General features: G+C 38.3%; 1 protein-coding gene across 3 annotated transcripts in view; it reads left to right on the plus strand.

The window, feature by feature from the left end:
• anp32b (acidic (leucine-rich) nuclear phosphoprotein 32 family, member B) overlaps positions 1 to 13915 on the plus strand; it is a 63803-nt gene that overhangs the window by 27561 nt on the left and 22327 nt on the right. For 2 of the 3 annotated variants that reach the window (XM_069921912.1, XM_069921901.1), the window contains exon 2: positions 13644 to 13793. In XM_069921912.1, the coding sequence (XP_069778013.1) occupies positions 13644 to 13793 (150 nt within the window). Of the gene's footprint in view, positions 1 to 13353; positions 13396 to 13643; positions 13794 to 13915 lie in introns of those variants that run through there. The other variant, XM_069921919.1, reaches the window with a different exon arrangement.

A 13915-nucleotide genomic window follows, 5' to 3' on the forward strand; every position in this document is an offset into this window, starting at 1 on the left:
TACATTATTGCACAGTTTCAATATGTCCATTGAAGAGGATTATCCAATCTTGATTATCTCACCTAAACTGGGAGCCCGAATATTCCAATTCAACCTGCTCTTCAATTCTATCCTCATCATCAGTCCTTTCAATCTAACCATGCTGGAATTGTTTTCTTTGGAGGAGAACAGACCAAGGATAAATTTCATTGATGTGTATCCAAATAATGTAGGAGAGTAGGAATGGAAAATAAAAACATGCTTCCCTTTGAGAAGCTAATCACAAGGGGCTTGGATTTTTAAAGTTGTTTTCAGAAGGATTCTAAGTGTGCGTTTTTTGTTGAAGAGAGCGGTGGGATTTGGGACACTGCTTGAATGGTTGGTAGAGCTTCATACATACAGCATACTTAAAGGTATAATTGAGGGAGAACTTGATGGTTATAGACCAAGACCTAGTAAGCTGGCATCAGAGAATTTCACTATAGGAAAACAGCCCTTTGGCTCAACTTGTTTGTCCTGAGCAAGTTATCTACCAAAGCTAGTCCCATTTGCCTGAGTTTGGCCCATGTCCTTCTAAAACTTTCCTATCCATATAACTGTACTTGCCCTTCCAGCATTCCCTGGCTGCTCACTTCACCTATGTATAGAAAAGTGCTCCTCAGGTCCCTTTGAAATCTTTCCCCTCTCACTTTAAATCGATGCCCTCTAGACTTGGTCTCCCCTGCCCTAACATGAAAAAACACGACTATTTATCTTATCTGTGCCCCTCACGATTGTATATATCTACACTTTCTACACTTCAGGGAGAAAGATTGCAGCCTATCTAACTTTTTATTACTCTAGTCTTCCAGTCCGGTTAACATTCTTGTGAATCTTTTGTGCACCTGTAGCATCTGGGAAAGGCAGCACTACGAAAATGAGAGACGCCCACACAGCACGAGGTGAACCAGTAAATTAACTTTATTTTTGAATTCCTTGCTCTCCTCGAGAAGACTGCCCACTTCCTGTGAGGGTCATACTGGCCTTTGGGAGGTGACGTCAGCATGTCGCAGCGTCACTCCCTATCCAGCAGCACGCAACACGGAAGCGGTGCTGTTTCCTGGGCCACGCATGTCACCAATCGTGGACTTTCCCTTGGAAGGGAAGGGGGGGCCCGTGCCATCTGTTGTCGGATGACTGGGGCGGCAATTCAGCCCATCCAACCGCGTGGTCGCTTGGCCTGCTACACACCCTTTCCATCTTTCCTCTTGCTGGGTAACTAGTACTGAACACAATAAGATGGAGAGATCCTATTCAATTGGCAAGCACACAATAGGTGAATGCCATAAATTCGTATGAATCCAGGCATAATACTCTTTTACTAAAACAAGAATTGTGAATCTGGACGCCCTTATAGTTCTGTACACATAGCTGTTATAGCAGAAAAATAGATACAGTTGTTTTCCTGAAATCAGTTTGAAAATACTCAATAGATTAGAAAAAACAAACAGAATTAGTGTTTCAGTTGATTTGATAAGGTTTGGGGTGGGGGGGGGGGGGGGGAGTTGGGAAATCACCGGCTAAAAGGTGATTAGCTAGATAAATGCCAAAATAAATGATAATAAAAGTGGTTGGCAATGGGATAAAAGAATAATCCAAAGGTCATCGAAATAGTTTCAGTCTTCAACAAGAACCAGAGGTTCATTTGGGGAATCTGAGGTGGAGAGGGTGAGCAAATTTACGTTCTTGGGAGTCACTATCTTGGAGGATCTTTCCTGGACCCAACACACTAATGGTGTTGCGAAGAAAGCACGTCAGCGCCTCCGCTTCCTCAAGAGTTTGTGGAGACTTAGTATGATATCGGAATGGGGATACCAATATCCTTGAGTGGAAAGCCCCGTTAAGGTACTTGGCACAACCCAGGACATCACAGTCAAGATCCTCCCCATAATTGAAAACATCTGCAGAGAAAACAGTCATCAGAGAGCAGCAGCAATCCTCAAGGGTCCACACCACTCAGCACACGCTCTGTTCTCACTGCTACCAGAAAAAAGGTATAGGTCCCATAAGACTCATTCTACCAGGTTCAGGAACAGCTGCTACCCTCAACAATCAGACTACTCAACAATAAGCTCAATCAGGGTCTTATTAAGGACTCTTATATTTGCACATTATTGATTTCCTTTCTCCCCCCCACTAGTTAGCCACAGAAAGGATGGCCAGATTACAGTTCGCTAAGAAGTATTTAAAAGAGCCTGCAGAATTCTGGAAAAAGATCTTGTGGACAGATAAGACCAAGAGTGATGGCAAGAGCAAAGGATACCACCTTTGCCATAGTTTGCATCTTGCAATATAATCTCTATCTGTATTTCAGTTCATCTCTGCAGACAGTAGTCATTGCCATATCCACAGCTGCTTCCTGAAGTGGTGCATTTGACGTTTTTTTTTCCCCTTCATTATGATGAGAATTCTTCTGTCATTAACAGTAGAGGTTTTCTTTGCAATTACTGAACTCATCAGTATGCTTTTCTTCTTAATGTTCCAAACAGTTGATTTTGGTCATCCTAAAATTTGGGCAATGGCTTTTACTGTTTTATTCGTGCTTTTCAGCCTCATAAAATGGCATCTTCTATTTTCATTGGCACAACTTGTGTTGAAAAATTTCAACTTCAGACTCCAAAGGTGATCAAAAGCTTAGAAGATAGCCTAGTTCTCATATACCTGCACCTTTGGAGCAATTAAACATACCTCGAGCCCTCACAAAGACCTGTGTATGTTCCAAGCATTATGGTGCCCTGAAATGAGGGGACTATATAAAAAGTGGTATAAACCAAAATGTATACCAATAACCTTGAATAAAATCTGGAATGTGCACTTTAATTACATGTAAATTGCTTGATTACCAATTTAAAACTGTTGGGCACAAGGACAAATGAAGGAAAATAAAGGGGAAAAAAAGTCTTTGCCCTAAACATTATGTTGTGTACAGTTTGTTTTTCATGACCAATTACTCGTAATTTTGCCTCACCTGGAGGTAAAAGAATCTTAGGGTTGTATGTGATGTTGTGTATACACTCTGACAATAAATCTGAAATCTAAATATATCCCTCAAATATGTCCAACAAAATAAAAATACAGAGGAAGTTGGCTCTGTACAATTTAGCTCCCATGTTTTCTGATTATGACTGTACTTAAGATGCTCTTGGGTGACATGCTTTAGTAAAATGACTTGATCGAACTTCAGTGGCTTCTTTCATTTTCCTCCAGCTATTCATCGCTTATGGCTTTTTTTTTAAATTAGCCCAATATCCTTTAGGACTTACTTCATTGAATTGCTGTTGGACCCTCCTACCATTTTATTGCCTTTACAAATCATGTAAGACATTTCAACTTCATTTTTATTTGTAGTACTCTCAAGGCTACAGTTGAAGTTTGCAAAATTAATATAATCAAGACCAGATTAACCTCCATTTATATAATGCCTTTGACATGATGGAAATAGGAAAAGAACACTTAGCGTTTGTGAAAACAAACAAAATTAATTTGAGATACACAAATATGAAGTGTAACAGCCAAACTCTAAGGTGGTAAAGAAGGAGGAAGAGAGTGCAAGAGATTTGGAGAGGGAATATTTTGTATTGTCTTTAATTTAGTACAACTTTGAGGACATTACCAAACAAAATTTGACACTGAGCATGACAATGAGATATTAGAGCAAATGACCAACATTTGGTCAAAGTGATAGCTTTTATGGGACATTCAAAAGGATGAAGAAATTGGAGAGGTGTAGGGAAGGATATCCATAGATTACCAGCTGAAGGTTTGGTGCCAGTAATGCAGTTATAGAGAAACCAGGGATGCCTGCAAAGAAAGAATGGGAGCAGGTCTGTCAGAGGGCTGCGAGAGCAGGTGGATCTGATAACAAGATTATAAATAGGCAACCTCAGTAATGATGGGTGATTGGTAGTTGAATCTGAAGGTGAAATTATGGTAATATGGGGAGAATAAAAATAGGTTAGGATAGGATTAGTTGAAATTGGTGCCTGATAGTTGATGCACACTCAGTGGCGTAAGAGCCTGTATCTGTGCTGTGTCTTTCTATGTCGAAGATTTGGGTGATCTTGGTTTTATGTGTGGTAACATGATCATAGCTGAGATGGGACACAGTCTGATGATGCGATTGAGTTTGTTCCCAAACTTACTTCTACGTGATGTATAAAACCAATCTTGCTTTGTTTCTGGCAGTTGTTAGGGAGAGGGATGGACTGGTTAGAAAATGAAGTTGGCAAAATATGTAGCTTTGATCTTTCTATAATGTGGTGGGAAGAAGGTTCTGTTGATCCAGTAGTGAATGTTGGTAATGGTTTCAGGGACATTGTCAGGATTGAGAGAGGCAGGATGAGGTGGAGTTGGATTCACTGGGATAGCAATTATTTTTTAATTTTGCAGCAAATTCAAAAGGTGAGATAAGTAATTGAAATGAAAATTACATGATACATGGGGAATAACCATTAAATTAAAAGTGAGACTAAAGATGCTAGTACTGTCATGATGATGTGAATGGTCTCCTATGGTGGACAACTCTGCAAGATTTTAAGCAATTAAAGTTTCCATGATAATTTAAATGACCAGGTACTTCATTTGTTTGAAGAGGAGTGGTGAAAGTAGATTCCTGCTAATATTATTTTGTAAATTATGATATATGTGACACATATATCAAGAAAATTGAATTAGTGCAGAGAAGATTTACTAGGATGTTGCTGGGACTTGAGGAAGTAAGTTACCGGGAAAGGTTAAACAGATTAGGGTTTTATTCCCTGCACCTTAGAAAAATGAGGGGAGATTGGATAGAGAAAATGCAAGTAGGCTTTTTCTACTGAGGTTAGGTGACATACACACCTGAGGACATAGGTTAAAGGTGAAAAGGGAGAAGGGGGAACATTAGGGTGAATTTCTTCACACGGAGTGTGATGGGGTTATGGAATGAGCTTTCAGCTGAGGAAGTGAATATAACATTTTAACATTTAAGAAAATTTTTAAATTTTTTGAATACTTTACTGCCTAACTTTCCAACATTGTAGCAACTGGATTTGGTTGATACTTTTTTTTTTCATTTGAACCCTCCTCACAAGGGTTTAATAGGAAACATTTTTAATAAGTTACTAAGATTGCAATCTAATTCTAATGACAAAATTAAGAGGGCCTGGGAAGAGGAACTTCAGTTACATCTTCAAGAGGAATCATGGGAGAATATTTTTGGATTGGTTAATACCTCTTCAATATGTGCTCATCATTCTTTGATTCAGTTTAAAGTTGTACATTGGGCTCATATGTCGAAAGACAAATTGGCCCTTTTTTTGAATCATTAGTCCTATTTGTGATAGATGTAAATCAGAAGTGGCTTCTTTAACTCATATGTTTTGGTCATGCCCAATGTTGGAGAGGTATTGATAAATATTTTTAAGACTTTGTCATCTATACTGGATTTTAGTTTGCAATCTAACCCATTGACTGCTCTTTTTGAAATTATAGTTCCAAAAGTGGGACGAGTTCACACTTCTATGCATCAGGTTGTAGACTTTCTTCGTTGTTGGCTAGAAGAGCTATCTTATTTGAATGGAAAGATTCTAATCCACCTACTTTGACTCAATGGTTCTCTCAAATTATGTTATGTTTAAGTTTAGAGAAATTTAGGAATCATACATTTGATACTTCTGTTAAATTTGAAGAGTCTTGTTAACTTTTTATTAACTATTTCCACATGACTTAGTTAAGATAATTACTTTGGGTTTTTTTTCTTTTTAAAATATTTTTATTGAATTTAACATAAATACAGAATTGACAATTACTGGTGACCGCAGGAGAACAGGAATGAACCACCGGAACATACAATAATTGTTAATTCTTCCAGTTATTTTTTAAAAATCTAAGATTGGGCCCCACACTTTCTTAAATTGAAACTTTTTATCTTAAATTTTATATCTAATTTTCTCTAAATTTAAATAGGTCATTATGCCATATGACCCCTGTGTATGAATAGGGGATGAACCATCTTTCCATTTCAATAAAAATGCTTATCTGGTTATCAATATGGTAAAAGCTGAAACTTTTTCCTGGAGTGCCAATTTATAGGTTTATCTGAATCACAAGAAAAAACAAACAAAGCAATTAACGGGGAAGATTCCAAATTAATCTTAAGAATCGTTGATAAAGTTTGGAAAATGTCTTTCCAGAATCTCTAAATTTGGGCACTCCCAAAACATGGATCAGAGAAGCTTCAAAAATTTTATATTTCTCCAATAGTGGATCAATATCTGCATAAAAATTAAATAATTTAAATATGGACATACGAATTCTGTGTACCACCTTAAATTGTAATTGCACAAAATGAGGAACCATTAATCAAGCTGAGAGCAGAGTACCAATCTTTTCATTCCCAATCGCTCTTGATCCCAGCCATGGGAACTGAATGTAAATCCAATAAGTTATTATAAATATATGATGTTAATCCACCATGAAAATAAAGCCATAATTTTTTTTAAAAACTGATCAAGAATATTAGTGTTGGAAATTTGCAGAAAATCTGAAAGTTTAGACTGAACAAAATGTCTAATTTCTAAATATCTAAAAAAGTGTCTATTGAAGAGATTAAATTTAGCTGATAATTGTTTGATTATAGGTAAAATTATCTTAAATAAGAGATCATTAAAACTTTGATAACCTATTTCATGCCATTCCCTGAAACTTGCATCCAGCAAAGATGGTTGAAAAAGATGGTTATCTATAATAGGACTAGCCAGTGGAAAAAAATTTATTATTACATTTTTGATAAGTCGGTGGGCCTTTTCACACTGTAGTGTAAAATTAAGTTTCCAAGGAAATTTTCCCAGAAACCCTCCTATGAACCTGAAGAGTGAAAAGGTCTGCCTGGGAATTTTAAATGGGTCCACGGCCCTACCTCGTAGAATGGGCTGCGGCCTCAGGAAATTTTCCCAGACCACCCTCTCCCTGTGGTGTGAAAAGGCAAATGGCCAAGTAGGGGAAGCCTTGTGACATCAGTGCTTGCGTGTTGCATCACGTAGACAATTAAAATTAAAAGATACACTCCTCCTGACAACAGCAGGCCACTTCAGCATGTTGCGACAGCAGCACAATGCAGGATGAATGGCCATCCTAGTTAACCATAATCCCTCATGCTGGGGGCAGGAGGGGTAGGTGGAGGGAGGGAGGGGGTGAGTGACTGACAGATGGGGTGAACTTGCTCTTACTCCTGTGAGTTCGAAACACTTCATCGGTTGGGGATGGGACCTCGTAAATTGCCGGGGAGGGCAAATTTCTGGGAATTCGGACCACAGTTTGAAAGGCCTGGGAGGTCTTGAATTCTCAGGAATTTCACCGGGATAAAGTAAGATCACCGTTCATCTGCTGTGTGAAAACAGGTAGTGAATCATCCCTCTTGGGTGGAAATGGAATTGCAGTTTTCTAAAATAAAAACTTCCATGTTGGCAATTTAAGAATTTTTGTTACCGTTTTCCTTTTCCAAATTAATACATAATCTGTTCATGAGAAATAAATTGAGAATTTGGGCTCAATTTAGGAAAATCTTCAGAATTAATTTTTTTTTTTTGGATTAAGTAGGGTTTTATAGAATAAAGTTTTCTTTTATTTTGAAGATTTCAGTTTGACCGCAAAAGTTAAATAAATGGGACCCAACAGTATCTGATAGATGTTTTCGATGTAAAAAAGAAAGGGGAACAACAATTCATGCAATCTGGACATGTGAGAGAGTAGAAAAATTTTGGGATGATCTCAATCAGATATTAAATAAAATAACAGAAAACAATATACCAAAGAATCCAGAGATCTTTCTCCTAAGTAACATAAAAAATAAAGAATTTGGAATTGACTTGGAGGATGCACAAAAAAGATTTGTTAAGATAGCCCTAGCTGTAGCAAAAAAATGTATTATGTCAACCTGGAAATTGGAAGATAATTTGAAAATACAACAATGGTATATAGAAATGAATAAATGTATTCCATTAGAAAAAATAACATATAGTTTAAGAAATAATATTGAAATATTCGAACAAGTATGGGAGCCTTACATTAAATACAATAGCGAAAACCTACCGGGAACAAACATTACCTAAGTTGATGGAAGGAGAAGAGAAGAAAAGAATGGACTCAGTAGAATTTCTGGTGTATTTTTGTTGAATGACAACATTGTCTAACTGAATTAATGCAACCTAGATTGTATAACTAAAATGGATGAGAGGGGGGGGGGGATGGGGGGGTGGCTTGGGAGGAGGGAGGGGGGAGGGAGAAAAAGTCACTGTAAATGTGTGGAAAAGAAAAAGTGTATATCATGGCTATTGTGATTTATGGTGTGAAAAATAAAAAATAAAAATAAAAAATAAAAAAAAAAAAAAAAAAAGATTTCAGTTTGAGGAGATGAGATTATTAATTAATTGTGGTGTGTAATGCAATATGCTATATGATGTCATATAATGATTTTTTTTTCCCGCCTCTTGATTATGTACTCCTATTCACTTCATGATTAATAAAAAGATTGAAAAAGAAAAAAAATTGGACAGGTACATGGATAGGAGGGATATTGATTGGGTGCAGTTTAGTGACTTGGGCAGAATAATAGTTCAGAACAGACTTGAAGGGCCAAATGGTCTGATTTCTGTGCTGTAATCTATGGTTCTATCTGTTACAAAAAAAAACAGGAGATCAAAAGGAAGCATTTGAACATTGAGTCTTTAGGTCTAGTCCAAGGCAACAATTTACAAATGTGCCTTCATCGTTGGGTCTAAATCAGTGGTTCTCAACCTTTTTCTTTCCATTCATATACCACTTTAAGTAGTCCTTATACCATAGGTACTCTGTGATTAGTGAGGGATTGGTTAAGGTGATATGTGGGTGGAAAGAAAAGTTTGAAAACCTCTGTTTTAATTGTACCTAATGGACTCGTTATGTGCACAGTTTCTTAACTCTAAAGGAAAAAGGCCAATGACAATTTTTTTTCAAACAAAATATTTCAGTAATAATTGGGTCGAGAGCAGTGATTCTCAACCTTCCCTACCACGCAATCACTTACTAATCACAGAGCACCGATGGCATAGGGATTACTTAAAGAGGTATGTGAGTAGAAAGAAAAACATTGAGAACCACTGGAATCTTGGAAGGCCCTTCTCAATAGCATGTTGGCAATGTGCTTTGCAGGGGGCAGCATTATGATACAACTAATTGAGTCACTGGTTTGCTTCAAAGTCTGGGTCAATTCTTCAGTCCTGGGTGTTTGAGATTGTGTGTTTTCCCTGTGAATGCATGGGTTTCCTCCAGGTATTGATTATCTCTCACAATCTAAATAGAGGTGGGGTAATTGGCCACTGTAAATTACCCCAAATGTATAAGTGAATGTGGAACAGGGCTGGGAATGTGGGGAGAGTTGATAAGATTGTAGGGAAATTAAAAATATGATTAGTATTGGACTCCCATAAATGGGTGGTTTATGGTTACCACAGACTCAGTGAGTGAAGGGCCTGTTTTGTGTAATAATCCTCTCTGACTGTATAAATGAAAAAATTCAAGAAGGCAGCTCACTGCTGGTTCCTCAAGGGGAAATAGATTAGCAAATAAATGGTGGCCTTGGTATCAATCCTTGGGTCCTGGGAGAGATTTAAAAACAAATGGGTTTATTTGTACTTTGCAAGATAAAATAAGGAAATGAATGCTTGAGTTTAGGATAAGCCTTAAAGAGGAAAAGATTGTAACATGTTCAAGAAGTAACTGTCTTTGAACATTCAATGGATTTATTGTAAGACTTTGGTTTTAATCAAGGGAAAATTCACAATTGCTTCATCTTACCTATTTGTTTTTATTAATGCCTGAAGGTATCTGGTGGGTTTGACTTGGGTAACCAAGAGGTAAATGATCCTATAACAGAAAATCAAATCCTACAGCATGGAGACAGTAATAATTAACCATCTCAATTCTCAGGAGAAGGGTAGAGTGTTATTTTCTTATTTATTTCTCTGGGAAATAAAAGATGGCCTGGAACAGGTATTCAATTGTATATGGTGAGGTAGAGTCGATGCAGAGAAAAAAAATATCATTTGTGAATGAAATCAAAAGCTGGTGTATTCAACACAAGGCTTTCACCAATAAATTCAGTCAGGAAATTGGGAGTCATTTCTTTCTAGAGAGTCTTGAGCAGAACATAGAACACACCAGCAATAGGATGAGTGGAGGTCCAAAATATCTTCTGGAAATCTCTATAAAATACATCCATATATATTCCCTTTCTCACTGCTTTTGTTGTCCTCGCAAAGAAAAAAGTTATTTGGGCACATTAGGCATTTTAAATTGATGCTGGCTATTCTACTGAATTAAATTTTAAGGTATTCAGCAGTCTGTTCTAATTATAGGTTGATGATTTCCTTACAGCAGAGGTTGACTAACATGTCTGTAATTTCCCCAGTTTTGGTCTCTTGTGTTTCTTGAATGGTGGAGTGACATGTTCAATGCTAAAGTGACTTGTTCAATTTTAAGACCGTTTCTGATCAGATTGAATGATTATTGACGAATGTTTATAGCATCCTCATTCAGTGATAACGCCTCAAACCGTGCATCTTGGCGCCTCACAGTTTGGCGGGCAGCAGCCTCCTTTGAAGAAGACCGCAGAGCCCACCTCACTGACAAAAGGCAAAGGAGGAAAAACCCAACACCCAACCCCAACCAACCAATTTTCCCTTGCAACCGCTGCAATCGTGTCTGCCTGTCCCGCATCGGACTGGTCAGCCACAAACGAGCCTGCAGCTGACGTGGACTTTTTACCCCCTCCATAAATCTTCGTCCGCGAAGCCAAGCCAAAGTAATTCAGTGCCTTTAAAAGCATGGGATGGAAACAATCTGGTTCTGGGAGTGAGTGAGAGCTGTCGCTCTTCAGCATTATTACTTCCTGCAAAATTACAGGAATAAACACAAGTTAAACAGTAAAGTCTGCAATATACAAAAGTCTTGGAGAATCTCAGCAGGTAATGCAGCATTTATAGGAAGTAAAGGGTAACCAATGCTTCGGGCCTGATCCCTTTGTTAAGGCGTGAGCAAAAAAGTGGGTAGGTGAGGAGGTAGGAAAGGACAGGAGGAAGAGTACAGGCTAACAGTTACAAGATCACAGGTCGACATGGATGGGAGGGTAGACTGTTTTCCTTGTTGTGCCTTGGTTGGATGTAAGCAGCCTACCCCTCCGTATTCGTTGAGAAGTAGGGACATGAGCTTCTGTCAGAACCTCATTACTGCATTCATTCTTGGATGCTTTTAATTGAATTGTAATTTTTAAAGTTTAATAAATGCAACTAAATAAAATAATCCTCTTTTATATTAGTCTCCTGGTTCTCTATTGATGCTGTTATGTTCTTTTGAACCATCAACTCTATCATGTAGAAGAATTTTTGAAGATGTCCTCAGCACATACAGTTATGAAATTTAAGAGTCAAGAAGCTGTTTAAATTCCTGATGCCCGCCAGGCTGGTGTTAGTGTCAAAGGGTTTTATTTTTGGAAAGTGCACCTGATACAGTTGAGGTTTGGGGTAGCATAGAATTTCATGAGTCAGGAAGCCCCAAGTGATTTAGAAAAAGTCACAGGGACAGAACAAAGATGCAACTGATAGAGCTGCTGCCTCACAGCTGCAGACACCTAGGTTTAGTCCTGACCTTGGGTCGCATGACCAAGTGGGTTTTATCTGCGTGCTTCAGTTTCCTCCCACGTCAAAAATGGGTGTAAATTAATGGATGGTTTAGCCTCTGTCAGCTGCCCCTAGTATCTAGATGAGTGTTGGAAACTTGGATGAGTTTATGGAGATGTGGGGAGAATAAAATGGGTTCTGCTAAGTTGGTGTAAATGATTAATGTGGGTGAGGAGATTGGATCCATTTCCATGCTGTGTGACTGACAAAAATGTACATTGGCACTTTTCAGTAATGACGAATGCATTATGAGAGATGCCATCTCACTGATGAGATTTTAAACTATTAGCTTGCAGTAATTAAAAGCCCCTTTCACACTTGCAAGTAGTTCCAGGAATTAAGATCCAATCAGTCTAAAAAGGATCTACTGTGAAAGGAAAATCTTCTCAATGCCGTGTGAGATAACATGCTGGGGATTGACTGCCTCGACCCCTAGTACAATCCCTGGCATCTGCAGATGCCGGCATTGCAATCAGGCAAGTGTAGAACAAGTAATTGCATTCTGGGATAGAAATGACCTAAGTTTTTGTGTTAGTGCAGAACTGTGAAGGAAAAAAAGATTAAAATGAAGGTATAAACTTTTCCATGGGAAAGTCACAGCGGTGGGGGTGGGGGGAGGAGAGAGGGAGAGGAAATAAATAGCAATAGTGATCAATTATTAAATAGCATAGGATAGTTGATAGCACGATTACACACAATTTATAAAGACTGTGGGAAAAGGTGGTGGTGGACCTGACTTCCCAGAATGCTGTCCAGCAGAGAAACCCCTCCATGAGTTCTCCGTGCATACAGCCCTTTCTCTGCTGCATGGAATTCTGGGAGGGCAGGTCCACCATCGCTTTTTTCCACGGTATTTATAAATTGTACGCAATAGTGCTGCCAACTTTCCCACGCTGTTTAAAAATTGTCTGTTTTTGCTATTTATTGCTAGCACTTTCCCACGGTCCCTATAAAGGTTTATATAGGTCAGCACAACAACAGCAGGGGCTGAAGGGCTCAAACTGTGCTGTACATAAAGCTTAATTATGTTGTAATTAGGCATGATTAATTTTGTTTAAATATAACATCATAATACATTGATCAGGATTTAGAGCAGGTCCACTATCGCTTGATGTGTCATGATGACACTCTTAGAAGGTAAAAGAGTCCTAAACCCAGGGATGGCTCCTTGCAAGTGTAAACACGTGCAGTGTCCCAATTAAGAGTGGTCAAGTGTGAACAGCAAAAACACCATTCCTATCCCAGGACACCGAAGAGCCTATTTAATGGGACACAAGTGTAAAAGGGGATTAAGAAGTGTTGGGTCGATTCTCCAATAATCCACCCTGCAATTTACATCAGGAAGGAGATGAAGGAGCCTGAAGTCAAACACTGAATGTTACAATAACAGCTTCTTCCCCTCTGCCATCAGATTTCTGAATGGACAATGAACCACAGAGACTACCTGGCTTTTTTTTTTGCACTAATTTTTTTTAGATAGTGTATTTATGGAAATGAAATTTATAGCCATTTTTGCACCTGATTTAGTAAATTTAGTAACATTTTTATGACAATAAAACTGATTCTGATCATTCAATTGCTTAAGCTATACAAATTTTCTGCCACCTTTAAAGCATCTCATTGTACATTTAGGCTAGTTATAAGGCTGGAACCTTGGATGGAACACTCAAAGTCAAGAACACAGGTAGGTTTGCAGTCAGACCCAGGGTCCGGAATGCTTGTACATTTCCTGGCACCTTTAAACGTGGTGGTTCACTAGAAAATGTGTTATACTGCAATTTAATTCAAAAAGGTGATTACAATTAATATTAATCTATACTATCATACATATCTCCATTTTTGATCCTTGTGGAGAAACTTCCCAAAAGATGGTTTACTGTTTGGCTTTTGGTCTTGCAGTACAAAGAATAAGTCATTGTTATTTTGTTTCAGGTGCGAGAGCTTGTTCTGGACAACTGCAGGTCAGATGAGGGTAAAATTGAAGGCTTGACAGCAGAGTTTAAGAACCTGGAGTTCCTCAGCTTGATAAATGTTGGTCTGATATCTGTTGCAAACCTTCTTTGCCTTCCTAAACTGAAAAGGGTGAGTCTTCAGCTTTTGGATAGAATTGGGGAAATTGTTTTTGAGTTGCGTCTTAGCTACTTGGTGATCGTAGACTTTCTTTTTTGCCTTTACACCCCTTGGAATGGTACGTTTATCCCCCT

The sequence above is a fragment of the Narcine bancroftii genome, chromosome 1 (assembly GCF_036971445.1).
Source record: "Narcine bancroftii isolate sNarBan1 chromosome 1, sNarBan1.hap1, whole genome shotgun sequence".
Taxonomy (NCBI): domain Eukaryota; kingdom Metazoa; phylum Chordata; class Chondrichthyes; order Torpediniformes; family Narcinidae; genus Narcine; species Narcine bancroftii.